Genomic DNA, 12,034 nt, shown 5'->3' with positions numbered 1-12,034 from the left:
AAATGTCAGCCACTTAAATGTTGCTAAGTAACCAAAAGCCCCAATTCTTTGTCAGAAAACTACATCATCTGTTAGCGAAGATAGCGCATTCCAAGCAGAGCCCAGTATCTCACACGACTCTCAGACTCCTCATTGGTTAGTGATGATGTAATGAAGAAAAGGAGGAAACCTGCATACATATAGAAAACTAAAATGCATTTCACCAGCTGTATCACCAGTTCTAATGCAGTAGTTAAGGGTGTGCTTTGAACAGTTAAATTATATCTTTGATAGCTCATCAAGCAGAGCATCATTTTTAAAATATACATGCACAACAGGATTGAAAAATTTCCTTTCTAGCCAGCCAATGACACAGATAGTGAGCTAATATGTAGACATACAATAACTCACAATATGAACTTGAACAGTTTACAATGACATTCTTTTATTACTAGGCTATGGTTTTATAGGTATTAACAGTCTCCAGAGCTTCATCCATAGAAATTCTCCATGCACCAGTCCAATCACTTGGGGCTGAGAAGGCATTCAATCAAACTGACATCATTCCTCAAGCAACAATTCCATACAAACAAAATCATGTCACTGGTTACTGATCAAAAGAACAAATTCTGACAATCTTTTTCTGGGAACAAACTTACTACCTTTATTGAGATCTTACAACTTCACCTCTTTCTATCCATGTCAATCTTTTAACAACCACACTTTTATCTTCTTAATACATAAAGTCACTTTACCAAATTACACATATGGAGGGGAATAAACAGTTTGTTAAGACTGGAAAGGAAGGGAGCAAAAGCCAGTTTAAGAAGGTGGGGGAAGGGAAAGGAGTACACGCTGGCAGGTGAAAGATGAGACCAGGTGAGAGTGGTAAAAGTAGGTGGATGGGATGGAGTAACAAGCCCCTCCCCCACCTAGCCACCATCCTCATCTCATTCACCCATTTCATCCACCCTCTCCCTCCCACGTCACCTGTTCTCACCCATCACTTGCCAGCTTGTACTCCTTCCCCTGCTCCCACCTTCCTGATGAAGGATCCGAAACATCGACAAGTTTATTCCCCTCCATAGATGCTGGTTGAGTATATTCAGCATTGTGTATGTTCCTCAAGATTTCCAGCATCGGTAGCATCTTGGGGTTACCAAATTCAGAGTCAGAATCAGGTTTATCACCGGTATGTCATAGGACATGGACAGAGAACATCGAAATCTACAGCACATTACAGGCCCTTCATCCACAATGTTGTGCTGACAATGTAACCTACTCCAAAAACTGCCTAGAATTTCCCTAGCACATAGCTCTCTATTTTTCTAAGCTCCACGTACTTATCTAAGACGCTCTTAAAAGTCTCTATTGTATCCGCTTCCACCACTGCCGCCGACAGTGCATTCCACGCATACACCACTGTGTGGAAAAACTTACCCCTGACATCCCCTCAGTACCCAATTCTAAGCACCTTAAAACGATACCCCCTTTTGTTAGCCTTTTCAGCGCTGGGAAAAAGCCTCTGGTTATCCACACAGTCAATGCCTCTTATCATCTTATACACCTCTATCAGGTCACCTCTCATCCTCCGTCACTCCAAAGAGAGAAGGCCAAGTACACTCAATCTATTCTCATATGGTATGCCCTCCCATCCAGGTAACATCCTTGTAAATCTCCTCTGCCCTCGCTCTATAGTGTTGTGAAATTAGATACATTATTTGCACCACTGACAATGTCAATCAATAAATCAAAATGGATTGTGTACTTTGTCATTTTGATCTTTGCATAAAACATTTCCCTTTAACATGAAGAGTTGGTGAATATAAATGCTGGTTTTACTATAGCAAACAGGTACAATGTAGAAACATTTTGGAAAGTTACATCTCGGACAGTCGCCTATCCCAGAATCACAGTCAGTACCACACAGCCCAGTAGTGCAAGCCTTGCTGACTGATCAAGTGACTTCGAGTCTGAGATTGTTCTATTCTACTCCCAAATGCAGTAGGAAATGTGGCACTGTTAAAACAGCACAAAGTAGTAAAAAAATAAGCAAGCAGTAGCTGGGAAGCAAAACATTTAAATTAATTATTAATTCATGAATTATGGCAACATAATGTGAAAACTAAAAACGGTTATGAAGTACCCTGGTTTTTGAGCAGTACAATGTACAATTTTGTACAATGCCTTGTGGCTCAAGGCAAGGACACAGCAGGCAAACTGTAAAATAAAATTTAATTTAGTATTGAGCTGATCACAGTAACACATAAACCACGTAAGGCTGATTACTGAGAGGTCAATGCAAGGCTCATGAGCTAGTGAATGGAATCAGATCAATCAGCCACTGATCAGATCTGATAGAAATTCAATTTTTTAAATAACATGCTGACATTTGCAGGAGATGACCTCCATCCAGGTCCGTGCAACCATCAACAAGCATTAGATGCAAAGGGTCCAACAGATGCTATTCCTTTGTAGTTCTGGAATTAAATCTCTGAAGCCCGTTGCCTGGTGCTTTGAACATCATAGAAGGACTCAAACAGTGAGTTGTGGTAAATGATAATTTGGCAGACTGGTAGATAATACTCCGAAAGATCTGTGCTAGGACAGATATTTTATGCAAATATTTCTTATGTTGGAATACAGAGGCGAATCCTGAAATCGACCATGGCAAATAATGGGATGAAACCAACGAACCAGAACACCAATTGCCTAATGACTGTGCATGCAAGTGGCAGATAAAATTCAGTAGAAAAATGCAAAGTCCTTAATGGGATGTTGGAATACTGTATTCATGAGCTATTGGTGTTCACCTGTGGATGGCTCTTTGAAAGTGGCAGGACATACTGGGGTGGCATGGTAGTATAGTGGTTAGCAGAACACTTCACAGTACGGGCGACCTGCTTAAGGAGTTTGCACATTCTCCCTGTGGGTTTCCTCACTCAGTCCAAAGACGTTCCGGTTGGTAGGTTAGTTAGTCATTGTAAATTGTCCCGTGATTAGGCTCAGATTAAATTGAGGATTGCTATGCAACGTTGTTCAAAGGGCCGGAAAGGCCTAGGTCAATAAATAGAGCAAATAGACCACATGCTTCATAAATAGAAGTGCTATGTACAGTAATAGTGAGATTATTTACAAACTTTATAAACCTCAATCACATCTAGATTACTGCAACCATTTCTGGTTGCCACCCATTAAGAAATGATTTTAAGGCTCTCAAGAGGGTACAGAGATTTAAAAGAATGGTTCCAGGGCATGAAGGATTTTAACCCAATGTTTAGATGAGAGAAGCTGGATTTGTTCTTCCAGCAAAGGTTGAGGGGAGATGTTGTAAATGTGGACAAATTTTTAGCAGTTTCGATAAGACAGACAGAGGGCAATTCTCTTTAGCTGATAGTACAAAGATTTAATATTTTAGACAACTGGTATTAGTAGGAGTATGACGGGGAGCTTGATGGAGGTGGGAATGAAATACAAGATTTTCATTTAAATGCAATGAGCAGAAATAACCTGAAACTTATGGTCTTTGAGAGTGGTAGAGGAGCGATGACCAATCACTTCAAAAGGAATAGGGATAGGCTTTAAATAAAATAAATTTACTGGAATAAAGCCAGAGCAGGAAATATTATTTGACTGTATTGTTCAAGAGAGCTGGCCAAAAATCATGTGTGTCAATTGGCCTCTTGGGGTGAGTCACTCTATGACTCAGATAATTTGATTGGAAATTCCTCTTACCCTGTTGAAGATCTAACATACTTATAAATTCTTCACCAGCAGTGGTGGCATACAATAGCACTTTGAATGGCTTCAGTGAACCATAACTTGCACAGTTATAAAATAGCTGGAGTCTAATCAATCATGGCCAGCACCTTTTGCCCACTACTGTCTTTAATCTTACAAAAGGTAAAAATAAGGTGCATTAGTCCTAAAATGGAGATCTTAATCAACCATCAGGGAAAGCTTCACACAGCAACAATCCAATTGCCCCATGGTTTGGTAAAATGAACAGTGGTCCATATCGGTTGCTGCAGGGTCTGCAAGTAATCTACTCAGAGAACATGCACGTTGATATCAGTAGCAGAGAATATTTTCATAACAATTACTTATGCAGATGACTATTTGATAATTTGTGAAGCAATTCAATTGACAAATCATAATGAAGTTTCTACAATCAAAATGTGAGCTTATCTTCAAAGGCCAGCAGATTACTGCCCGCAGTGATTCTGCAGATGCCAGACATCCAGAGTAACACTCACAAAATGCTGCAGAAATTCAGCAAGTCAGGCAGTATCTAGGGAGAGGAATAAAGAGTCAATGTTTTGGGCCAAGACCCTTTATCAGGACTTGAAGGGACTCAGCCTGAAACACTGGCTCTTCATTCCTCTCCACAGATGCCAGATCATATTTTCTGCTTGTATTTCTGAACTCCAGTACTCCCAGTAATTCTCTTGCCACATTATACCTGATAGCTGGTGTACTTCCCAAAGCTCTGTTAATTGACAGTACAATAAGCCCCAAAATTTGGAACATATCCCATTTGTATCATCACTCAAATATGCCCACAAGACATTTAGTTTCTGCCTTGTGAAATTTACATACTGCTAGTCAGATTGTAAAGTTGCATAGCTCTGAGGGCTACCAAGGGACATAAAATGCTAATTTATATTAAAGCAATCACTCCCTTACAAACATTCAAAATGACGTAGATGTACCTTAAAAAAGCAGACTAATATGACATCCTGGTTCATAGATTGATGGTATATAATATGTGGAACATGATCACTCAAGAGATTATATTCCATACATTACAGAACACATGCATTTTATATACAATACAAGGAAATAAGGATCTGGAATGGATTACAATTCTCTAATAATTTTCTAACACAGGATTAAATGCTTTGTGAAACATTCATCATGTAAAATCACATGACATATCATCTCAGAGAATATAAAAAAATTTATTTTCAATGTTTTTAAATGTAGGTTTTAAAAACTGGGTTTGCCTGAAATTGAATGTTATCTAGCAGCATTAAACCTCATAAACTACTCAAATTTCCAATGAGGGCAAAAATTGAGGTATCACATTTGGACAAAGACTTGCAAATTTCTACAGATGGAGAACATTCACCAAGGTATAGGAGTCTGAAAAACCACACTCAACATTTTTGGAACATCGTCTTCCCCCTCCGTCATCAAAATCCTGAATGGTCCATGAAAACTACCTCACTATTTCTGTTACACAATTTAGTTCTAATAACTCACTGTAATTTCTGTATCTTGCATTGTAGTGTTGCCACAAAAAATACTAAATTCACAACATATTTCAGTGATAATAAACCTGATTCTGAATGGATGCTATGTCAAGAATCTTTGTGTCAAGACTCGCATGCATTGACTACTATTGCAACCTTACTGCCTTGCTACTCATTTTAGAAGCAGCCAGCAACAGGTATGGATATTCCCACAAGTCACTAATCCAAAATCTGCTGTACTTGAGCAAGATCGGCAAGCTTCTGTGGGGAGCAAGGAAACATGACACAAAAATCTGGCAATGTATCGTGCACCTAAAGGTAAGGTGCTGAAACTGGATGCACAGGCAATGCAATGCAGCTAATAGGAATAATTATATGAGCAACTATATTGCTGAATAATAAGATACCCATACAATAAAATTTACACACAATTTCTGAAATAGTATTCAACTGACATTTCTCAGAACTAGCACAAAATAAACCACTAACTTAGTCCAAGTCTGTCAGTTCCTCTCCAGCATGGACCTGATTAACATCTTACATTTGTGACTACTTGATAGGGGACAATCTTGTTGGGAGACAAATGGAACTCTTGGGAACTCCAACAGTTGACAGCCAGCTACACATGATCACACATCCAAACAGAAGAAAAATGATGCCTGTTCTTTGAAAGGCTAACTCACAATGTTTGATGGGACATTAAAGCTTAAACAAGAGCGCAGTCCTATTCTATATCACAAATATGATTCTCCAAGTGCAGCAAATGAACTCCTTGCATATAATGCAGACAACAGAAAGAAAATGACCTACTTTCTGAAACTTAAGACATTGAAAGGAGATTGCACTGTGAACAAAGCAAAACCCAACAGCGTACATTTAACAGCTAATAATTTGTGCTTAATAAAAAGTCTTTACCAACCCCTCAATTTCAAAAGGTTCAGCACCCTGCAATTAGACTGCCAAAAGCTCAATGACTGGAGACTTAAGAGAACAAGCAAGGCCAACACCCATAATCATAGGTTTCATCACTCCTCTCTCTTCTATCCAAATCCTGAAATTTCCAGTGACTTTTTTTTAAGCTCAGATCCTCAACCCCAATTCTTTACTTGGGATTTTAACTTCTGTAGCCTGGCTTGATTAGTGGAATGTCCTGCTACATTGGCATTTCAGGTTAACATTACAAATTCTATAACTTTATTTTGAAAATTGCAGTGCCTGAATAGGAGAGGATGTTTCTGATAGTGAGCGAGTCCAGAACCAGAGTGAACAGCCTCAGAATAGAAGGACGTCCCTTTAGGACACAGATGAGGAGGTATGAATCTGTGGAATTCACTGCTGCAGACTGCTGTGGAGGCAGTATGTTGTATATATTTAAAGTGGTGGTTGACAGGTCCATGATTAGTAAGGGCACCAAGGATTATGGGGAGCAGGCAGGAGAATGGGGTTGAAAGGGAAAATAAATCAGCCATGATGGAATGACAGCACAGATTCAATGGGCTGATTGGCCTAACTCTAACAACACACACAAAATGCTGGTGGAACACAGCAGGCTAGGCTGCTATGTTCCACCATCATTTTGTGTGTGTTGTATGAATTTCCAGCATCTGCAGATTTCCTCATGTTGGCCTAACTCTGCTCCTTTGTCTGATGGCATTGTGGTCTTACATATACAACCAGTGCTACAAAAATACATCAAATATCCTTTACCTCAATGCAACAACTTGCTCGGCTCAAAATGAAGGCTACACTTAACTGCAGAACAAAATTTACTGCAATTCCATTAATTACATACCAGGCAATTTAACAAGACAAGGCAGGAAATAAATTGAAGTTCCCTTCTCTCCACATAAACTGTTCACTTGATGGCTTGGTGAGTTGACAAGATCAGCATGGCAGTTATCCAACCCAGAAAATGAATGGCTCAAGGAAGGGAAAATTAAAGGGGAAGATAATTCTGAAGATCTGCATTCAGGAATCTTAAATTGTTCAGTGAAATGTTAAGAGATTCATTATGTTGTATATATTATGCCAATGATTTGTTTAAACATCAAAACACTGGTCAATGGTGTTTGTATAATCAACACCTAGCCTTTGAAATGTATACCATCATCTCTTATATTATCTACCATCTCGTAAAATATCCAAGCTGTGCTTTAATTACCAACAATACACTAACTGCCATCTAGTAGTATTAAATAATAGTATGAATTAAGGCTGTGGTACATTATCACAACAGCCAATTTCCAGAATAACTAACCCAGTTCTGCAGATTGCTTTATCATTGCCATCAGCCAGCTCAAAAAAAAAACATCTAACCTCCACATCAGGCTATTAAAATCATCGGCCAATCGGACAAATAACTATCCTCTTGACCATGATTTCACAGCCATCAACTGTCTAGAGGTTGGGGAAATCAGACGAGCTGGTTTGCAACAGTGTGTGTAGAGAGGTGTGCCACTGTCACATCACCAGCCATCTTGTAACTATAGCTATCTGCTCTGTGTACCATGCCTCACAAACCAGCATTTACTTACCAACCATTGTGCTTCCATTACCCCCTCCACATTCAATCATTCACAAACATTTCAGCTGTTCATTATGTTGCTGAAAGGAATGGGGTTTGTTTTCTACGTGACAATAAAACTTTTTTTTTTGTTTATCCCTTTTTCACCATTTTTATAAACAATCGACTCTCGTCATCTTGTTTTTTTTTAAAGCCTTGCCCCGATTGTATGAAAAGAGAAATAAACCAAGTGATGGAGTGTTGGGGGGGGTGAGAGGGAATCCGAACTACCGTTCGGAAAGCAAGCGCTGCCCGGCTGGTTGTGGCTCGACGAGTGGCCGCCGCCGCCGCTACTCTCGATTGTTTCCCCAACACAACGTGGAAGAAACCTCGTAAACTCACTGAGTCACAGAATGCACAGGCTGATTTTAAAATTAAAATAAAAATACAGCCAATTGCTGTTTCAAAGTATTCCAACCTAGGATGCGAAAAGACAAATGCAGCGAAATCTTATTCCAGCAACATGATTTTTAAAGCAAAACCAATACAAGTTACATCTTTTAATTGGGCACAATACTAGACATGCAGGCATTTCAGCTTCAGAGAACACGATGCAATTTTCCCCTCATTGCCCTCCGCCCCACTGAAATGAATTCACTTACCCGTCCCCCACAACCACGCACTTGATGGCCTGCATCAGGAGAGATCTGCACCGATGCCCCTCCTGTCGAATCAAGTTTGTTTTATTTTTTGGGGGGGAGAAAAAAGGGGGGGGAAAGAGGAAGGAGGAGAGACAGAGCTCGCGAGGCAAAGATCCCGAGGTTTTTCTCTGCACCAGGCTCCGAGGCACAGAGTATCCGCAAAGAGGTAGCGAGTGAGCCGAATCCCCCTTCGGCAATCTCCGCCAAAGCCACGGAAGTTACCGAGCGAGCGTGCCCGGCTCTGGTAACTGGTGGGATCGCGGGCGCCTCCCCAGTTACGGAATGTAGACAAAACGTGCGGAGTCCTGGAAATGCGCACGTGAACCCCACCCCTAAAGGGGGCTCCCCGTCGAGGCTTCACTTAAAGGTGGCTACCGTTGCAATAAAAGCTGCGCTGCTAGAACTGATGAAAATTAGATGCATGAAATGCACAGTGGGTGAAGCAGCATCGGTGGAAAGACAATCCGGGCTGATGTTTCTATTAGAATGCTGCAGCCACGCTGGGGTATCTAAATCCGTCAGAAATGTTAAGGTTCCCCGACAAGATACGTGTGTGCTCTCCAGAAATATCCAACATGTTGGGAGGTGAAATCCAGAGGAAGCTCACCAACCTCCTGAAGTTTTCTAGCCATAGTACAACTGAGGGGTTTCCCAGCTGTGTAAAACAGGGGAAGTCACAACTAGGGGCTCCAAAACCATCTCCAAGCAGCACAAGAGCAGTTCCCTCAATCACAGCAATTCCTTGTACAGTATCCCAATCACTCTTGCTCACAGAAGCTTATGAGAAGATAGGCTATACACTAGAGGGACAACCTGCCCCTCGGTGTAACACTACCATCCCACAGTAAACATTCAGCTGGAGAACTCCAGAGCCTCCTCTCTGGTAGCATAGCCGTTAGGACAATGCTTTACAACCCTACTAGCTCCAGTGATCACTGATCAGTGTTCAATTCCCGAGGCTGTCTCTACCGAGTTTATGCATTCTCCTCGTGACTGTGTGGGTTTCTTCCAGGTGGTCTGCTTGCCTCCCACATCCCAAAAGATGTATGATTTAGGTTGAATTGTGGCCAAGCTGTGCTGGCACTGGAAGTGTGGCAACACGTGGGCTGCCCCAGCATAATTCTCAAGACTGTGTTGGTTGTTGATTTAAATGACATGTTTCACTGTATACTTTGATGTACATATGATAGATAAAGCTAAGCATCTGATAATGTAATTCACCAATGCTTTCACTGAATATTGTGGCATCAAACTTGGCACAAAACTCACAGTCTACCAGCTAGCAGCACTTGGAAACCCAGACTAAATAACAGACATTAATGTGAGACCTCACAAACTATCTATCCACCTGACCCACAAAGCAACTTAGTCCTATATTTATTGGAAACTTTCATCGGTCTTCTCAGAATCTGAGTGCAAGCAATTCATTCTCAATCCAAGGGCCATCTAGGAAGACATCTCGTTCCACTACATTTAGATGCAAGGTTGAGAGATAGGTTTCAGATATTTTTCATTTTTTCAATTTACTTGAAGTTAAAATAGAAAACAATTAAATAGATTGCAGCCTCCTCTACTTGGTGAGACCTGATGTAGATTGAAGGATGGCTTTGTTGAGCACCTTCCCTCTATCTGCCCCAAAGGCAAGATTTCCCAGTGGCCACCTATTCCAATTTGACTTCCATTCCCATTCCAACAGCTTGCTCTATGGCTTCTACTGCCACAATGAGGCCACATTCAGGTTGAAGAAGCAACACCTCATATTTTGCCTGGATAGCTTCCATCCTGATGGCATTGATTTCTCCAGCTTCTGGAAATCTCTCATCCTCCCATTTTGCTCTTCTGCAATTTCCATTCTGGTTCCTCTGTTCTCCTCCATCTGCTCATCATTTCCCTTTGGTGCCTTTCCTCCTTCCCTTTCTCCCATGCTGCACACTTCTCTCCTATCAGAGTCCTTCCTTTTCAGCCCTTTACTTCTTCCACCTTTTATCTTCCAGCTCCTTCCACCTACCCACCCACCTTCCATCTCACCAAGTCTCACCACCACATGCCAACTTGTACTCCTTCCTCTCCTCCCACCTTCATATTCTGGCTGCTTGCCCCTTCCTCTTATGTTCTGATGAATGGTTTCAGCCCAAAACCTCAACTGTTTAGTTCTCTCCATAGATGCTTCCTGAATGCTGAGTTCCTCCAGCACTTTGTCTGTCTTACTCAATGAAATAAATCGTGTTTCAGTATTTCAGAGACATGATCAAGAAGGCTCAGTAGGAGAGGGATGCTACATTAAGAAGATGAACAGGGAAAGAAAGGGTTAAGTTGTGGTTATGATCATTGGAGAACATACAAACATTGGCAACAAGATCTGTAGACCTGATGAAGGTTCTTGGCCTGAAGCATTGATTATTTATTCATTTCCATAGATGCTGTCTAACCTGCTGAGTTCCTTCAGCATTTTTTGTGTGTTACTGCAGTGTATTGCTAGGAAATTTATAGACAAACTTACCTGAGAAATCATAGAGACTTACGATTCTCCAGCAGTAGCTAAAGTAACTATAACCATCCCCCACCGAGTAACACTGAAGTATCCTTAACTTTGCTTTTAAGACTTTGTTCTAAGTGTGTGGCCTGCATATTTGCACAAGACACTTTTGTGAAAGTTAAACACTGGTTAGAACACACTTGGAAGAATTTGTGCATTTAGGAAAGATGCAATTGTGCTGGAGTACTTTCAATATTTTTACCATCATTTGGTAAGGTGCTTGAAAGATGAAAAAGCGGAATGCGATAAGTTACTAGCTGTTTTCTATGCATATGATCTTTCTGTTTTATGTTCTATTTTCTGTTGTATTCCAGTAAATAAAATATTTGCTTAAATGGCTTTACAAAACAAAAACACACTTTTCATGGTGGCCAGTGTGAGAAATTCTGATTATCACTATAAATTACGTGGAGATCTTGAGTTCTAAACGAGGGATAATCAAATCAATTATGTGAACATTTTGAATGTATGGTAAATGCTTTATTTACTTCATCTTAGTTGCACTTGAATATCTCTGTTTGAAAAGGTTTTTAATAAATCATGATGCAATTTTAAAAATTGCTCTTTTCTAATAATAATTATTTTACTAATGGTTTCTGCTATTTTCAATTTCTTAGAACTAATATGCTGTACAAGTCTTAATAGTTGCAAAGATGTAAAAATGCATAAATGACCAACTCTTAGACAAAATAAATGGATCATTGTGCATGAGAACCATGAAGGATCTGATATCTTAGAATTAGAATCATGTTTATTATCACAGTATAATATGAAGTGAAAATTGTTTCACTATAGCATTATAAAGCAATGACAAAATTGCTATTCATTACAAAATGAATATTGCTACATAAATGAAGTAGTGTTCATGGGCTGTTCAGAAATATGATGGTGGAGAGGAAGAATCTGTTTCTGAACCATTGAATGTGGATCTTCAGGTCCTTTATCTCCTCCCTCATTGCAGTCATGAGAAGAGGGTATGTCCTGGATGGTGAAGTCCTATTATGATGTATGTCACCTTGCTGAGGCAGCACCTTTTGAAGATGTCTTCAATGGTGGGGAA

General features: G+C 40.3%; 1 protein-coding gene across 1 annotated transcript in view; it reads right to left on the bottom strand.

Moving 5' to 3' along the window:
* LOC132380065 (ras-related C3 botulinum toxin substrate 3) overlaps window positions 1–8,623 on the bottom strand; it is a 30,368-nt gene extending 21,745 nt beyond the window's left edge. Inside the window, exon 1 of the mRNA XM_059948575.1 lies at window positions 8,400–8,623. Coding sequence (XP_059804558.1) covers window positions 8,400–8,434 — 35 coding nt within the window. The 5' untranslated portion in view covers window positions 8,435–8,623. The remainder of the gene's footprint in view (window positions 1–8,399) is intronic.
* Between the last annotated feature and the right edge of the window lie 3,411 nt (window positions 8,624–12,034).

The sequence above is a fragment of the Hypanus sabinus genome, chromosome 23 (assembly GCF_030144855.1).
Source record: "Hypanus sabinus isolate sHypSab1 chromosome 23, sHypSab1.hap1, whole genome shotgun sequence".
NCBI classification, from domain to species: domain Eukaryota; kingdom Metazoa; phylum Chordata; class Chondrichthyes; order Myliobatiformes; family Dasyatidae; genus Hypanus; species Hypanus sabinus.
The sequence above is the reverse complement of the archived record's forward strand: the minus strand, read 5'-3'. Positions and strand labels throughout refer to the sequence as shown.